Source organism: Malurus melanocephalus, unplaced genomic scaffold (assembly GCF_030028575.1).
Source record: "Malurus melanocephalus ecotype Western Australia unplaced genomic scaffold, MMel_1.1 scaffold_567, whole genome shotgun sequence".
Lineage (NCBI taxonomy): Eukaryota > Metazoa > Chordata > Aves > Passeriformes > Maluridae > Malurus > Malurus melanocephalus.
This window is the reverse complement of record NW_026623799.1, coordinates 273,988-287,695: the sequence shown is the minus strand read 5'-3', so window position 1 is coordinate 287,695 and position 13,708 is coordinate 273,988. Positions and strand designations below refer to the sequence as shown.

The 13,708-nt window shown below is 61.2% G+C and overlaps 3 protein-coding genes across 6 annotated transcripts in view; all 3 read right to left on the bottom strand.

The window, feature by feature from the left end:
* ATP8B2 (ATPase phospholipid transporting 8B2) overlaps window positions 1-8,227 on the bottom strand; it is a 10,938-nt gene extending 2,711 nt beyond the window's left edge. The window contains exons 1-22 of one of the 2 annotated variants that reach the window (XM_057382406.1): window positions 8,090-8,227; window positions 6,655-6,713; window positions 5,889-6,002; window positions 5,642-5,740; window positions 5,424-5,485; window positions 5,232-5,304; window positions 4,788-4,858; window positions 4,564-4,643; window positions 4,217-4,375; window positions 4,057-4,145; window positions 3,787-3,983; window positions 2,884-3,092; window positions 2,671-2,714; window positions 2,430-2,595; window positions 2,173-2,361; window positions 1,852-1,967; window positions 1,540-1,704; window positions 1,349-1,460; window positions 1,119-1,224; window positions 861-999; window positions 594-777; window positions 180-403 (exon numbers count right to left, since the gene is read on the bottom strand). In XM_057382406.1, coding sequence (XP_057238389.1) covers window positions 180-403; window positions 594-777; window positions 861-999; window positions 1,119-1,224; window positions 1,349-1,460; window positions 1,540-1,704; window positions 1,852-1,967; window positions 2,173-2,361; window positions 2,430-2,595; window positions 2,671-2,714; window positions 2,884-3,092; window positions 3,787-3,983; window positions 4,057-4,145; window positions 4,217-4,375; window positions 4,564-4,643; window positions 4,788-4,858; window positions 5,232-5,304; window positions 5,424-5,485; window positions 5,642-5,740; window positions 5,889-6,002; window positions 6,655-6,713; window positions 8,090-8,120 — 2,688 coding nt within the window. In that variant the 5' untranslated portion in view covers window positions 8,121-8,227. The remainder of the gene's footprint in view (window positions 1-179; window positions 404-593; window positions 778-860; window positions 1,000-1,118; window positions 1,225-1,348; window positions 1,461-1,539; window positions 1,705-1,851; window positions 1,968-2,172; window positions 2,362-2,429; window positions 2,596-2,670; window positions 2,715-2,883; window positions 3,093-3,786; window positions 3,984-4,056; window positions 4,146-4,216; window positions 4,376-4,563; window positions 4,644-4,787; window positions 4,859-5,231; window positions 5,305-5,423; window positions 5,486-5,641; window positions 5,741-5,888; window positions 6,003-6,654; window positions 6,714-8,089) is intronic. The other variant, XM_057382405.1, reaches the window with a different exon arrangement.
* A 198-nt stretch (window positions 8,228-8,425) lies between these two features.
* On the bottom strand, window positions 8,426-10,983 carry AQP10 (aquaporin 10). Of its 3 annotated transcripts, XM_057382418.1 has the most exons (6): window positions 10,349-10,983; window positions 9,575-9,701; window positions 9,342-9,479; window positions 9,145-9,263; window positions 8,846-9,063; window positions 8,426-8,775 (listed from the first exon to the last, which is right to left on the bottom strand). In XM_057382418.1, the coding sequence occupies exons 1-6, from the start codon at window positions 10,463-10,465 to the stop codon at window positions 8,484-8,486; spliced, it is 1,011 nt and encodes a 336-aa protein (XP_057238401.1). In that variant the 5' UTR covers window positions 10,466-10,983; the 3' UTR covers window positions 8,426-8,483. The 3 variants fall into 3 exon arrangements, with proteins under 3 accessions (XP_057238401.1, XP_057238400.1, XP_057238402.1); XM_057382417.1 differs by having other exon boundaries at window positions 9,145-9,479; XM_057382419.1 differs by lacking the exon at window positions 10,349-10,983 and having other exon boundaries at window positions 9,145-9,479; window positions 9,606-10,230.
* Window positions 10,984-11,092: 109 nt separating this feature from the next.
* Window positions 11,093-12,812, bottom strand: HAX1 (HCLS1 associated protein X-1). The gene is made up of 7 exons (XM_057382420.1): window positions 12,671-12,812; window positions 12,326-12,534; window positions 12,092-12,243; window positions 11,947-11,989; window positions 11,748-11,863; window positions 11,512-11,662; window positions 11,093-11,438 (listed from the first exon to the last, which is right to left on the bottom strand). Exons 1-7 carry the CDS (start codon window positions 12,721-12,723, stop codon window positions 11,320-11,322), a joined length of 843 nt encoding a protein of 280 aa, XP_057238403.1. The 5' UTR covers window positions 12,724-12,812; the 3' UTR covers window positions 11,093-11,319.
* Window positions 12,813-13,708: the final 896 nt, after the last annotated feature.

Genomic DNA, 13,708 nt, shown 5'->3' with positions numbered 1-13,708 from the left:
CAGGACTGCCCACCCCGACCACAGACTCCTCATACCCACTGCATGCTGGATGCCAGGCTGTGCCTCCTGGCTCAGGATGAGTCCCCATTGGGAGCCCAAGGACCAGGACACGCTTCAGAGCCAAGGGAACCTGCAGAAAAACCCTCCCCAGCTCCGAGTGAGAAAAGCCACCAACCCACCTGTGCTGAGAAGCCGCAGAAGAAGCCAAACCAGAAGTGGACCATGGTGAAGGCAAAGTTCTTGTAGAAGAAGTAGCAAAGAAACTTGCACATGCGCAGGTAGGACCAGCGCCCGTGCACCAGGAGCAGGCGCTGTAGGAACTTGAACTGGGAGAAGGAGTAGTCGGAGGCCAGCACAGCCTGGATGCCTTCCTGCCCACTGATGCCCACCCCAATGTGGGCAGCTGTGGAGGGAAGGAGAGTTGGATGAAGAGAGGGCTGCCAGGAGCACAGGGGGATGAGAGAAGCACCCCCAGCACAGACCCTTTGTTGCTGTGGGGCACAGAGGGGTGAGGACAGAAGCTCCCACAKGCCCCAGGATGGTGCAGGGGAGGGCCCTCTCTCTCCTGTGGTCCCCCAGATCCCACGCCTTACTCTTGATCATGCTGACATCGTTGGCCCCATCCCCAATGGCCAAAGTCACGGCTTTCTTGTACTTCTTCACTAGCTCCACCACCTGGGCTTTCTGCAGGGGTGTTACACGGCAGCAGATAACAGCTTTGCAGGCACAAGCTGTCTCCAGGAATTCCACCTCCATGTCTGCCTCCAGCGCATGGGCCTGCAAGGAGAGAGGGACAGTTTGGGGTCATGGTCCACAGCTGGGCACAGGGCCTTGTCCTGCCTGGCACTCCCAGGACATACCAGGCTGTGTCCATTGATGACCAGGGCATATTCKCCCGCAATGGCTTCCAGCACAGAGGTGAATTTGGAGGAGAGTTTCTCCTGACAGAAGCCATTGCCCACAGAACGCGATGTGTCCATCATCTTCTCCCGGGCTTTCCTGAGGAGAGAGGGGCCATGGTGGTTCCATCTCAGAGCCCTCCCATATCTCTAGCTCCCCTGGTCACAGCTGTGCCCCACACTGGCACAGTTCTGCATCCCCTGCCYCCCAACTCTCACCTGAGCTCCTCTCGCACCTCCAGCACAGTGTGGCCTGTGACTACAAACACCTCTGTCATGTCATCTGTCAGCATTTTGCAGGAGTAGCCGATGTTCACAGCTGTTTCTGAGGATGGAAAACCAGGGGCTGTGAGCCAGGGCCCACTCAGGAGAGCAGTAGGGATCCCAGGCAGGGGGAATGCACTCCACAAACATCCTCAACTCCAGCCAGTGCCTCAGCCAYGCCTCACCCTGCTTGTCCCCTGTCAGCACCCAGATCTTGATGTTGGCCARCGTCAGGATGGCGATGGTTTCAGGGACCCCCTGCTGCAGTTTGTCCTCAATGGCTGTGGCTCCAAGCAGCTTGGGGACCCAAACAAGTGGGAAGTCAGCAGGGGCTGCCCTTASCCACCACCTCCTCCTCAGCCTCCAGCCCACCTACCATCATATCATGCTCCACCTCGTCGTAGAGCCGAGCCAGGCGATCCTCACGGGCCTCAGAGGCACTGCCAGCTTGGTGCAGCCGCTCAGACCAGTCTCTGTAGTAGCTCTCCTCCAGGTCTTTGTAGGCCAGCACCAGTGTCCGCAGCCCCTCGCCAGCGTACTCCTGCAAGTGGTCAGAGCTGGGTGTGCTGGCAGACCCTGACCGTGTCCCCAGACCCCAGTGGTGTTCCTAGGACAGGGCACAAGCCCAGCTCAGGCTCCAKCCATGCTTTCCTCCCCAGCCCTGCMTGCAGGAGCCTGTCTCACACACATTGAGGTGGTCAGTGGTGACGCTGGTCAGSTCCTGGTTGACAGCATGCAGTCGCTCCAACAGGATGGTGTCGGCTCCTTTGCAGTACAGCCGGATCTTGCCCTCAGGGCTCCGCACTGTGGGGAGGAGGGGACAAACAGCCTGACTCAGGGGTGCAGGAGCAGGTCCCGCTCTGAACCCCAGCCATCAACCTGCCCATGCCTCCACAGTCACATCCCCATCAGCATTGGACTGRTTCCTCAACACGCCACACTGAGCCCCGTGCCAGTCCCACGGGGCATTCCCAGCCTCACAGCCCCTGTGCCATGCCCAGGACCTCACCAATGACAGACATGCGCTTGCGGATGTTGTTGAAATCCAGGATAGCCAGCAGCTGGTAGGTGATGGCTTGACCCAGCTCATGCACTGTGATGGTTTTGGGGGTGCGGGACCGGAACACGAAGCCAAAGTTTCTGGCAGCTGTGACCAGCGCTCCCTCATCTGGGGACTGCGCCTTGTACAACAACTCCCCTGCGGGCAGCAAAGGGTCAGTGACAGTGTCTTGTGACCCACAGGGGCAGGTCCTGCCCCACRCTCACCTTCACTCTTCTCCTCGGACATGACAGTGTGACAGAGCGAYAGCAGGCGGAAGAACTCGTGCACGTGGAGGTCTCCCAGCTTGACAGCTTCCAGCAGGCTGGGGTCCCAGAACTGGAACCGTGCGTCTGCCAGTGGGTTGAAGGAGAAGTCGACTGGCTCCGGCCTCTGGCAGGGGCAAAGATGGGGTTACCTCACTGCAGCACTCGGTGTGAGCAGGTGCCAGACTGACAGTCCCCTTACCTCTCCCAGCTCTGCCTTGTGACCCAGCAAATCCTGCACATCACCTGCAAAACAGGGCATGGAGTTAACCATGACAGACACCCAACACTGCTGGCTCACAACGCTCCAGCTGAGCCCCCTTGCCCCCTGGCTGCCCAAACAATCTGCAGGAGGGGAACCACTGCACCCCCACCCACTCGCAACCCCAGCTTGGCCCTGGCAGCTGGCGCTCACCATAGCTGTGCCCGTTCACAGAACACTTGCTGAAGACCATGATATTCTGGGTGAGGGTGCCAGTCTTGTCAGAGAAGATGTACTCCACCTGCCCCAGCTCCTCGTTGAGGGTGGTGGTGCGGGCTTCAGCTGGCGTCCGGCGCTTGGCACAGTACATCTTCTTGTCCCAGTTGATGAAGTAGCTGTGCCCAAGCCGGATCACCTCCACGCTGCAGGAAGGATAGCTGGGTGTCACTGGGGCAGGGCAGCGCACTCTGCTGAGCCAGTGACGGGCACACACATGCCCACCCCAGACCCTCAGTGTCCTGGGCTCTTCAGCACCCCAGGCACCCCCCATTGCTTGCTAGATCCCGCACCCTTCCCAGGGGCTGGCCTGCAACCCATTCCTGCTGACAGCCACGGCTTAGCCAGGGCTGGGGACCAGAGCAAGGTACCCAGGGGGCATTTCACACATCTATGCTCCCCAAACCCCCTCTCCAGCCCCCAGGGCATGTAGCAATGAGCTAAGTGGGAGGGGTGGGGGTGACACATTCTTACCTCGGGGCTATGAGTGACAGAACCCATGCTGGGGAACGAAAAGAGAGAGAAATTAAAAGAGAGAGAGAAGGGGACAGTGCAGGAGCCTAGGAGCTGTAGGAGGGCAGAGCAAAATAACCAGCGTGCAGCCAGGGCAGGGTGAGATGAGCAGGCAGACAGACACAGCCTAGGGGGCCCTGAGGGACCCGTGGGGTCTCAGGTCTTGGGGTGTCCCTGAAGGCAGATGTAGCCCATCACCAAGAGAGCAGCCCGCACCCACCCCACACATAGTTTTGCCTGTGGGTCTCCATCCTGGTCTGTCCTCCCCAGAGAGCACCCCTAATGTCTCATACACCCCCTGCCCAGCCCCTCTGCCCCCTGCCCTACCTCACATAGAGCGAGATGGGCACCACAGTGTTGAGGATGATGATGTAGGACCAGAAGGAGAGGAAGCCAGAGAAGAAGGCACTGTGCACCCCCTCGTCCCACGGCAAGTAGATCTGGAAGCAGACGCCCACCTCGTGCTCCCAGATGGCATTGCCAATGGCCAGGATCACTCCCATGCACACCAGGAACCCGAAGATCTAGAGACAGGACATTACATCAGAGCCCAGACTGGGTCAGATCCAGGGCTCCCAGGATCCCCCTTCCACATACCCAGAGCACCAGCGTGTTCATCAGCCGGTCGATGCTTGTCCGCTTAAATTTGGTCCGGCCACTGTTCTGCATCAGTTTTGTGTCGGGCCCTGGGGAGCAGGAAGGCATCAGGGGGTGTTTTCCCCTCCCCTCTGTGGAGCACAGTGCTGCCTCAGCTCACCTGCAAAGATGACGAGGCCAAAGCACCACTCAGTGTTGCGCAGGACGCAGCCCCGCAGCAGCATGTTCTGGTTGCTCAGGGGGTACTTGTTCTCCTTCCAGTACAGAGTTCCACCAAACTTGTCCAGCTTGTTGTTGGGGGGTTCACAGATCACCTCACCTGAGTGCACAGTATGGTTCAGCTGGGACTTGCCTTTTCTAGTGCTCCCAGCAGCACTCCTGGCTCCCCAGAGATCAGCTTTGAGCCGCAGGATGACAATGCCACGTGGCTGGTCTTGGTCTGTCCAGGGTGATGGAGGAAGGAGTGTAGGACTGGACAGTGGTAAAGGGCTGGTCACGGGTACTCACCATCAAAGTGAGCCAGCTTGCTGGTGTCCCCCAGCTCTGCGGTGACAGGGATGGCCTGACGTACCTTCATGTTGGTCTCTCTGCAGGCAAGAAGGCACCACATGTGGGTAAGGGACAGGCTGGCAGGGAGGGAGGGCCTTTGCTGGTGCTGCCCAGCAGTCCTCACCCTGCCCACAGCCCACTCTTGCCTCCCCCAGCCCCACAAGGTGAGCGAGGACACCTACCCATCCAGCTCTGCGGTCTCTATGTAACACAACCCATGGGGCTCGCTGCTGGACAGGAGGAGGAGGTCGGCCTGCTCGGAGAGACATGTGAAGGGTTGTGCCAACACTGGGGCTCCCCAGTGCCTTCCCCAGRGAAGCTCCCGGCCCTTGGATGTCCTTGGAACTCCCTGGAGCATTTGCAAAGGCTGTCCCTAACCCCCTTGGCACCCAAGCCTAGCCACCATCGCTCCAAGTGCCCAGACCCTCAGAGTTCAAACATGCCTCCAACATGGCTCCAACTCTCCAACCTAAATGCAACTTCCAGGCTGGGAAGTCCCTATTGTCCCCACCCTGTGCTCCCCACCCTGGGAGGAGCACAAAAGCAAAATGGGAGCAGTACCCCACCATTCCATGGTCCTGTATGCCACCCATCTGGGACCACACATGCCTCAGGGCTGCACTCACCGCCACAAACTGATTGTTCTCCAACTTGATGATGTCTCCGACACGGACATTCATCCACTGCTCCTGTCGAAGGCTGTGGAAGGACAGTGGACTGCAGTCAGCCAGGAGTCCTGCCCTGCCCACTGCCCTGCAGTGCCACATCCTGCAGCRTCCCTGGCCCCTTCTCCACTGCTCTGTGCCTGTGACACTCACACTCCACCGATCAGGACCTGAGACTGCCGGTTGTTCACCTGGTTGTCGCTTTTATGGCGGAACTGGTGGCAGGGGGAAGAGACAGAGGGTCAGGCTCTCAGGGATGGGGTCCCCTGCCCCCCTGCTGTCCCAAATGCCATGGCCCTGGGCACTGCACCCCTGCCCAGCACCCCAATCCCCTGCCCAGYGGGCAGAGGGGCACAGGGGGAACCACTCACATAGTCATCGGTGGCGTCTTTGACAGCTGTGATGGTTAAGACAAGAACCAAAGGCACGATGGTGGTAAACCAAGAGAGCGAAGAGATCTGAGGGATCAGCTGGGGACACGGAACAGGAATTATAGGGGAACTAGCCAGCCCCAAGCCCATGCTGCCCCTGCTTGAGGGTGCCAAACCTTCCCAATTCTGCAGGATATGAGTGCTCGGAGCCCTCCAGAATGCCCAGGCAGGGAAGGACTGCACTCACCTGCAGGATGAGGAGGAAGAGGAAATAGGTGTTGGCCACTTCCTGGAACTGCTCGAAGAGGTTGACAGGCAGGAAGGTAACAATGTTGTACTTGGAGGTCTTGATGCAGTTGCTCTGGGGATGGATGGGGCAAGGCAGAAGGGGAGTTCACAGGCTGATGAGGCCCTGTAATCCCTCAAGATCACTCTGGACTGCAGGGCTGTGGCTCCTGTGCTCTTTTGGGGGCTTTATGCTCCTGCTCCTGGGCTACCTCTGGCAGCTTCCTTGGGAACCTGATTTCTCATCTCAGTCACCAGCCAATACCCTGGGACCAGCCTCCTACAGCAGCAGCACCTGGTCCCCCCAAGGGTGACCCCAACCCAGAGCCCCTGCTCCCCTCTCTGTAGCCAGTTCTGGAGCAACCAGGGGCAACCTCCAGCATGGGAGGAGGTCAAGGTGAGCACTTCCCTCCCCCAGCACCTTGAGAAGCTGACCCGTGAGCCACACACAAAATCCCACTGGGATGTGGGAACAGGCTGGGATCTGGGCAGAGTCAGAGGGTTCTGGGCATTGGCCAAGGATGGGGGGCTGAATACCCCATAAAGAGTGCACTATGTCCCCCTGTCCCCACAGCTCTATTGGTGTTAATGTCACCAACGCCATTTCCTCACACACAAACACCTCTTTGAGTTGTAATGCCCTACCCTACTGTGTGGGTGATTCAGGGCCCAGCCCCTCAAACCTGCCTGAGGACCCGTGGGAGGGGTTTCAGTCCCCCCTCACTCACTGCGTACTGGAACTTCTCGTTGTAGTCCCGCGCGTTGGCTCGCACTCGACGCTCTTCCTCTGCAACACAGTGCCTGTCATCCCCCTGCACCCCGATACCCACTGCATCTGCAGCAGGACACCCCCAAAACCCTGCATCCTGAGAGCCAAGCCAATCCCACAACCCCAGAATGCATGGAACAGGGAATGTCCCCAGCTGTCTCAAGTGGCCATGTACTCCCCCATGCACCTGTACCCCTGCACACCCAGAAACCCAGCCTTGCTTATCTGTACCTCCAGCCCCCAAATTCTGCATCTCCACACCCCCCAAGCTTGCACTGCTAGACCCCCAGCCCTGTTCACCTGCACTCCCAGAGCTCCAGATTCTGCATCCTCCATCTGGTTTATCTGCTACCTCAGCTCAGCATCCCCAAGCCACCAGACCCTTCCAGTCCTGCACCCCCAAATTTTGCATCCTCAGATCACATTTCTGCTCCCTCAGCTCAGCATCCCCAGGCCACCAGACGCTGCCAGTCCTGCACCCCCAGATTTTGCATCCTCAGATCACATTTCTGCTCCCTCAGCCCCGCTGAGCTGCACTCCTGGATCCCCAATCCTGCACCCCCAGATATTGCATCCTCAGATCACATTTCTGCTCCCTCAGCTCAGCATCCCCAGGCCACCAGACCCTTCCAGTCCTGCACCCCCAGATAGTGCATCCTCAGATCACATTTCTACTCCCTCAGCTCAGCATCCCCAGGCCATCAGACCCTTCCAGTCCTGCACCCCCAGATTTTGCATCCTCAGATCACATTTCTGCTCCCTCAGCTCAGCATCCCCAGGCCACCATACCCTTACAGTCCTGCACCCCCAGATTTTGCATCCTCAGATCACATTTCTGCTCCCTCAGCCCTGCTGAGCTGCACTCCTGGATCCCCAGTCCTGCACCCCCAGATTTTGCATCCTCAGATCACATCTCTGCTCCCCGAGCCCCACTGAGCTGCACTCCTGGATCCCCAGTTCTGCACCCCCAGATTTTGCATCCTCAGGTCACATTTCTGCTCCCTCAGCCTTGCTGAGCTGCACTTCTGGATCCCCCAATCCTGCACCCGCAGATTTTGCATCCTCAGATCACATTTCTGCTCCCTCAGCCTTGCTCAGCTGCACTCCTGGATCCCCAGTCCTGCACCCTCCACCCCCAAAATTCCGCACCCCCAGCCCCGCAGAGCTGCTCCCCCATCTCTGCACCCTCCCCGTCCCCCATTTCTGCTCTCGCCGTGCCCGCCCCGCCGGCACCCGCCGCCACTTCTCGGGCATCTCCCGGGATACGGCCCCGTCCCCGGCCCGGCCCGGGCCCTCCCGCCCCACCCCGCCGCGTTACTGAGGCAACGGCCGCACCGGGGCCCGAGCGGGGCTCAGCGGGGCCTCCCCCAGCCCCACCGCGCTGCCCCCCTTACCCGGGGCCCGGCGGGCCGCGCACCGCTCCATGTCCCGCGGCCCCACAGCCCATGGGGAGCGGGCGGGCGGCCGGGCCGGGCCGGGCCGGGGCCGCTGCCTGTGCCGCCACCTCAGCTCCCCATGGCCGCGGCGGCGCCGCTCGGCGGCGGAAGTGAGGGGGGGGCGCCGGGAAGCGCCGGTGCGCGGCCCCGGGCGGGGAGAGCCGGACTGCGGGCCCGGGGGGTGAGGCAGCCCCAGGAGTTGTCCCGCGTGTCCCCAGAACAGATCCCCCACACAAACAGCACTTGTCTCCCCCAGGCTGGGGTCCCCATGCAGCCAAGCCTGGTTCGCCTTCCTCACTGCTTCCACCATATCCCCGCACCTCCATGCCCACAGACAAGACACCCCGTGCCCTCAGGACGTTTTTAATGGTGTGRCAGGGACCGTGGGGGAACCCGTGCTGCTGGCGCACGGTGATGGGGGAGACTCGGCAGCCGCTGTCCCCCCAGTGTCCTTCTGCGTRGGTGACATCGCAATGTCTTGGTCGATGGCGGTGTTGACTAGAACGATGGAGCCCTGCTCTGCCAGGACGTCGCTGTCCTCCTCCGGGTGGTGGAAAGCCACAAAGAGCTGGTACAGGTATGTGCCCACGGCGGCTCCAAGCATTGGTGCTATCAGTGGCACCCACCACCACCCATTGCCCCTGCTGGAGACGGGACAGGGTGGGCTGGGGATCATTCCTGCCATCCCCACCTTGCCCCCTTCCCTCCACTCACCTGAAAACCTCTGGGCCCCAGCCTGCCACATAGGTGAAGAGCCGGGGCCCCATGTCACGTGCAGGGTTCAGGGGACAGCCGCAGTTGGCTGTCATGGAGCAGCCAACAGAGAGGATCACCAGAGCCACRATTGGTGGTTCCATGCCCTTGGGGACACCCTTGTTGCGGGTGTCCATGATGCCCATGACGCCCAGGATCACCACTCCTGTGCCGATCACCTGCAGGGACAATGCAGCAGCTCAGCACCATGGGGACTGGCACCATTGGACAGGGCTGGGGGAGCTGACAGTGGCACCCACTTGGTCCAAGAAGCCGTTGGCGATGGAGACGTAGTCAGCTGGGTAGGTGGCRAAGATGGAGGCAGTTTCCCGGGGGCCAGAGACAGTAAGGGTCCCGTTGCTGTAGTGCCAGATGGCATCTGGGGGGGCAGAGGCAGAGCATGTCCGTAAGCCTGGCCACCCCAGCATCACCCTCGCCCAATGTTGCTCCCCCGTACCATAGTAGAGCATGTAAACAGCTCCAGCAGATATGAAAGATCCTAAGGTCTGCACAACCGCAAAGATGGGAAGCTTCCACCAGGGAAACTGCCCCATCAGGCACATAGCAAAGGAGAACGCCGGGTTCATGTGGGCCCCTGCAACGGAGTGAGGAGAAGGGCTGGGAATGGAGGGCCCTGTGGCAACCAGAGCCGGGGGATGGCAAGAGCTGGGACGCCTTCCTCTGTCTCACCAGAGATTCCCCCCGCTATGTAGATGCCCACCATGACAGCCAGGGCGCCTGCGAGGTAGGTGGTGAACAGGTCCCCCTTGGTCTCGAAGCTGGTGATCTTCTGTGCAGAGCTGCTCAGGGTGATTATCTGGAGAAGAGGGATGTAGCCCTACCTCAGCACCAGTGGGTCTGTGCTGACACCCTCCCACTGCTCACACTGCAGGCAGCAAGGCAAGAGCTACACCAGTGCTGCCACCATGGTTTTGTTCCCCAATACCAGACAGGCAAGCATACCAGMAGGAATATACCAGAATATATTGACACCAGACAGGGACTGCTGGAGGTGGTTACTGCTCTTACTTGWGGTTTTGATGGCAGATTATAAGCAATTAAGCAAACTGATTCAGTGRAGAAGTGGTGGGGAAGAGGTGCCACGGCACCCAGGGACACCATTTGCCATCATGGGATGCACTCCACACACTAAGAACAGCACCAGAGCCCCAGCCTTTGCCTGCTCTGAGGCAGGAGGGATCGAGGCACACACTGCCCAGCACCACACCCTGATTGTACCAGAGCCATGGCACAGGGCGGACCATGCTGTGGGAACAGGGTCCAAGGGAGGACAKGCAGTGCTGAGTTGCACATTTTAGCGTGGTGCAGCCCCAAACTCCTCCAACCCCCAGGGAAAAGCAGCAGAACCCCGGGACCCCTGTCACCTGCCCCCACCCCCCATTAGCCCCATCCCACCTACACGACCCCCCCATCAGCCCCAGCCCACCCCCAAGCCCTTCTTACAATGAGCACGAAAGTGGAGAGCAGTTCAGCCAGGCATTCCCGCACCAGGCGATTCCGGATGCGGAGCAGACGCCGAGCCCTTGCCAAGCAAGCAATGGTGCCCTTAGTGCCSAGCATAGCGACGGCGCCGCGCTGACAGCAGTGGCAGCAGCCAGGGTGGTGGAGGTGTCTCAGTCGCTGCAGGTTTTATGAGCCCCAGAGCCAGGTGGGTGATAATGTGCAGACTTTAAACCAATCAGGGCTGCACCAAGGGAGACGCCTGGCAGGGACCAGAGTCCTGTGTGGGGCCAGGGCCACCTTGTGATGATGCTGCACTCCAGCAGGGCCAGAGCTGGTGGGAGTGCCCTCATCCCCAAGTGGTCATGGGGAGCCAAGACCTCACTCGGGTAAGCAGGCTGCCAGAGCCTGCTGTGTTCCTGGCCAGGAATGCCCCCTTTATTCCTGCCACATTCCTGCTCAAGCCACAGCTACAAGTCGACACTAATAAAGAGGCCCTGGAAAGGCCTTTGGGCTGGGCCAGGCCCTCAAGAGTGGCACGAGGGAGGCACGAGCACAGCATCTGGCAGGAAAAGGGAGGTAAGCAGGGAGCAGTGCAGGCACAGGAGCCCAGCACCCACCTGCACCCCTGAGGCAGCCCCAAAGAGCCATCSTGGTGGCCAGGGGGAATCAGCCTTCAAACCCATGAGATTCCAGTCTGAAGGAGCGTGGCAGATCACTGTTTAGCATAAATAGAGTTTATTGCTTTGTACACACATACACTTGGCCCCCAGAGGGGTCTCTGCAGCACTGCAGAAAGTAGGCAGCCTCCAGCCCAGGCACCACTTCCCAGCAGGATCTGACCCATCTACAACAAAACCAGGTGGTGAGAAGAGACTGCTGCCCACTGCCTGCTCCTACAGCCCAGGCAAGCCCARGACCCCAGAGCCTGCACCTGTCACACATATGGGCTGCTCTGTCAGGACTGGGCACAGCTACCAGCTGGAGAACCAGTGGCGGATGAAGTTGCTCAGCGTAGATGAGGGGTCACTCAGGTTGGGAACACGAAGCTTGTCTTGCTGCGGCCATGTACCAGCAAACTGTGCCAACTCCCCTGGGAAGGCAGGGAGAACTCCCTCAGTGGGGGCCCTGTCTGCCCCCTCAGTCCTCCCCAGGGCTCCACTCACGGTCATCCATGTTGACCACCTCCTCCCGATAGTCCTTGTTCTCTCCATCCTCCTTGGTGGTGGTGATGAAGGCCTGGTCTCCCCTGCGGCGYGTCACCGTGGTCTCCCGGTGGCCCTGGCTGTCCTGCACGGTGCGGCGCTCCTCCACCGCCTGTGCAGAGTGCCCAGCCCTCAGAAACTCCCCAGCCACAGGGASCGTGCCTCCCACAGCCCTGCTGGAGCTGCAGGACACTCACCCCATCCGGGAGCGTCACTTTGGTGACAGAGATGCTCTTGAAGTAAGAGTGGGACTTGGGCTCATCAGGTCTCAGGATGGTCCCCAGCCCCACGGAGGAGACCTGCGAGTCCAGGTCTGGTGGAAGATGGGAGATGGTGGCCACAGCCCAGAGGAGCAGGGAGGGCAGAGATGCCCCAGCCCCCACTCCCAGCACCCACCTTGGTCTTCCTTGAGGCCAGGAGCCGGGGGAGCATCTTCCAGCTGCAAGACAAAGCCAATGCCACTGACACCAGGGGACACAGCGTGACACTGGGGCAACACTGCAACAGCACAGAGCTGGCAGACCCCAGACCCCTCACCCACCGCCAGGAAGGGTCTCCAGGGCTGGGTCGAGTCGCTGGAGACTCCAGGGCTCSCCGGGGCCGCGCTGGCAGGGGGGCTCTCCGGGTGCTTCAGCATGGAGTCCCGCAACGGGCGCCCTGCGCTGCCTTCACCGGGGCCGGGCAGGGCGGGCTCTGGGCAGCAGAACGGCGTCGGTCAGGCCGAGGGGCTCCTCCGAGGGGCCCAACAGCCTCGCTCAGCTCCTCCCGTACCCACCAAAAGGYTGTTGGAGCTCGGCCCAGGACCCCCCGAGGACGCCCAGGAGCTCGCCCATGTCTCGGAACAGCTCCTCGAAGGCGCCGCGGGACGAGCCAGGGCGGAATCCGAAGCCGAAATACTCGGGGGGCTGCGCCATGGACGGGCCGCCATCCTCCTCCTCCTCSTCGTCGTCCCACGCCGCGCCGCCGAACAGCGGGTCCCGGGGCCTGCGGGACCGCGGCACTGAGACACCCGCACAGCCCGGAGCAACCGGGGGCAGGCCGGGGCCGGTGGGCAACAGGGGCCGGAAGGTTAAAAGAGGGACTGGCTCTGTCTAGGCGGGGCAGGGTGGGGTCCCGGTACCTGCCACGCCCCGGGAACCCGAAGAAGCCACGGAACATGTCGTAGAAGCTCATCCCGCTCCGCGTCTCTCGGGCTCCCGTTCTCCCGTTTCGCCGCCGCCGCCGCCGCCGCGCCCGGGTCGCGCTGCCGCAAAGCGCCGCGGCCGCAAAGCGCCGCCGGGTGTCGCGAGGTGCCGCGGCTGTGGAGCCCGGGCCGTACCGTGCCCGGTGTCCCCCCGGTGCCCCCGAGAGCCGCGGGGGCCGGAGCCCGCCCCGTCTGGGCCCTCCCGGCAGCGGGGGCTCCCCTGGGCTCCGCTCGGGACAGAGCCGTGTCCCGGCAACCCCGCAGTGGCGGCGGGTGCTGCCGGAGGGCGGGCGGTGTAACGGCCTCCTCGCAGCCGAGCTCCGTGAGGCAGCGCTGCCCTCCCGCTCCCCTCACCGGGCCCACAGAGCACAGGAGAGCTCCGAATTTGCTCCCCACGCGGCAGGGACCCTTACCTGGCAGCTGGTGTGGAGCACTCGGCCACGGACAGCTCAGCAGGCACAGCTTTCTGCCGTACCGGGAGTCCCACTGTCCCCCTGTACCTGTCACCACCCTCCCCTGAGTGTCCCCATGTTCTCGTGGGGAGGAGGCGGCTGGGGAGCACCCCAAAACCTCCAAAAGGACAACCAGCGGTACCGGAGCAGTGGGGACAGAAGGTAGAGCACAGTAGGAGGTGGAAATGAAGGGTGGGGGTCTCACAGAAGGTGGGGAGGGGGAGGATGGTGGCATTAGCCCTGTGCTGGCATGCAGCTGCCCAGTACTGCAGCTGGGAAAAGGAAAAATCCACAAAAGGAGGGGACAAAAACACCAGCAAGAAGCTGGGGAGRGGTGGGGAAAGGCTGTCCCCACTGCCCGGGGCCTCCCACCCCCAGCACCAAAAATAGGGAACCAGGCTGAGAAGGTGGAAAAAATACACACATCACTTTGTGATCTTTATTCTCTTCAGTAAATCCCCGCTTGGGGCTGCAGCTGAAGGGATCAGGTGGAACTGAAAAAATACAAGATCTGGACTGCACA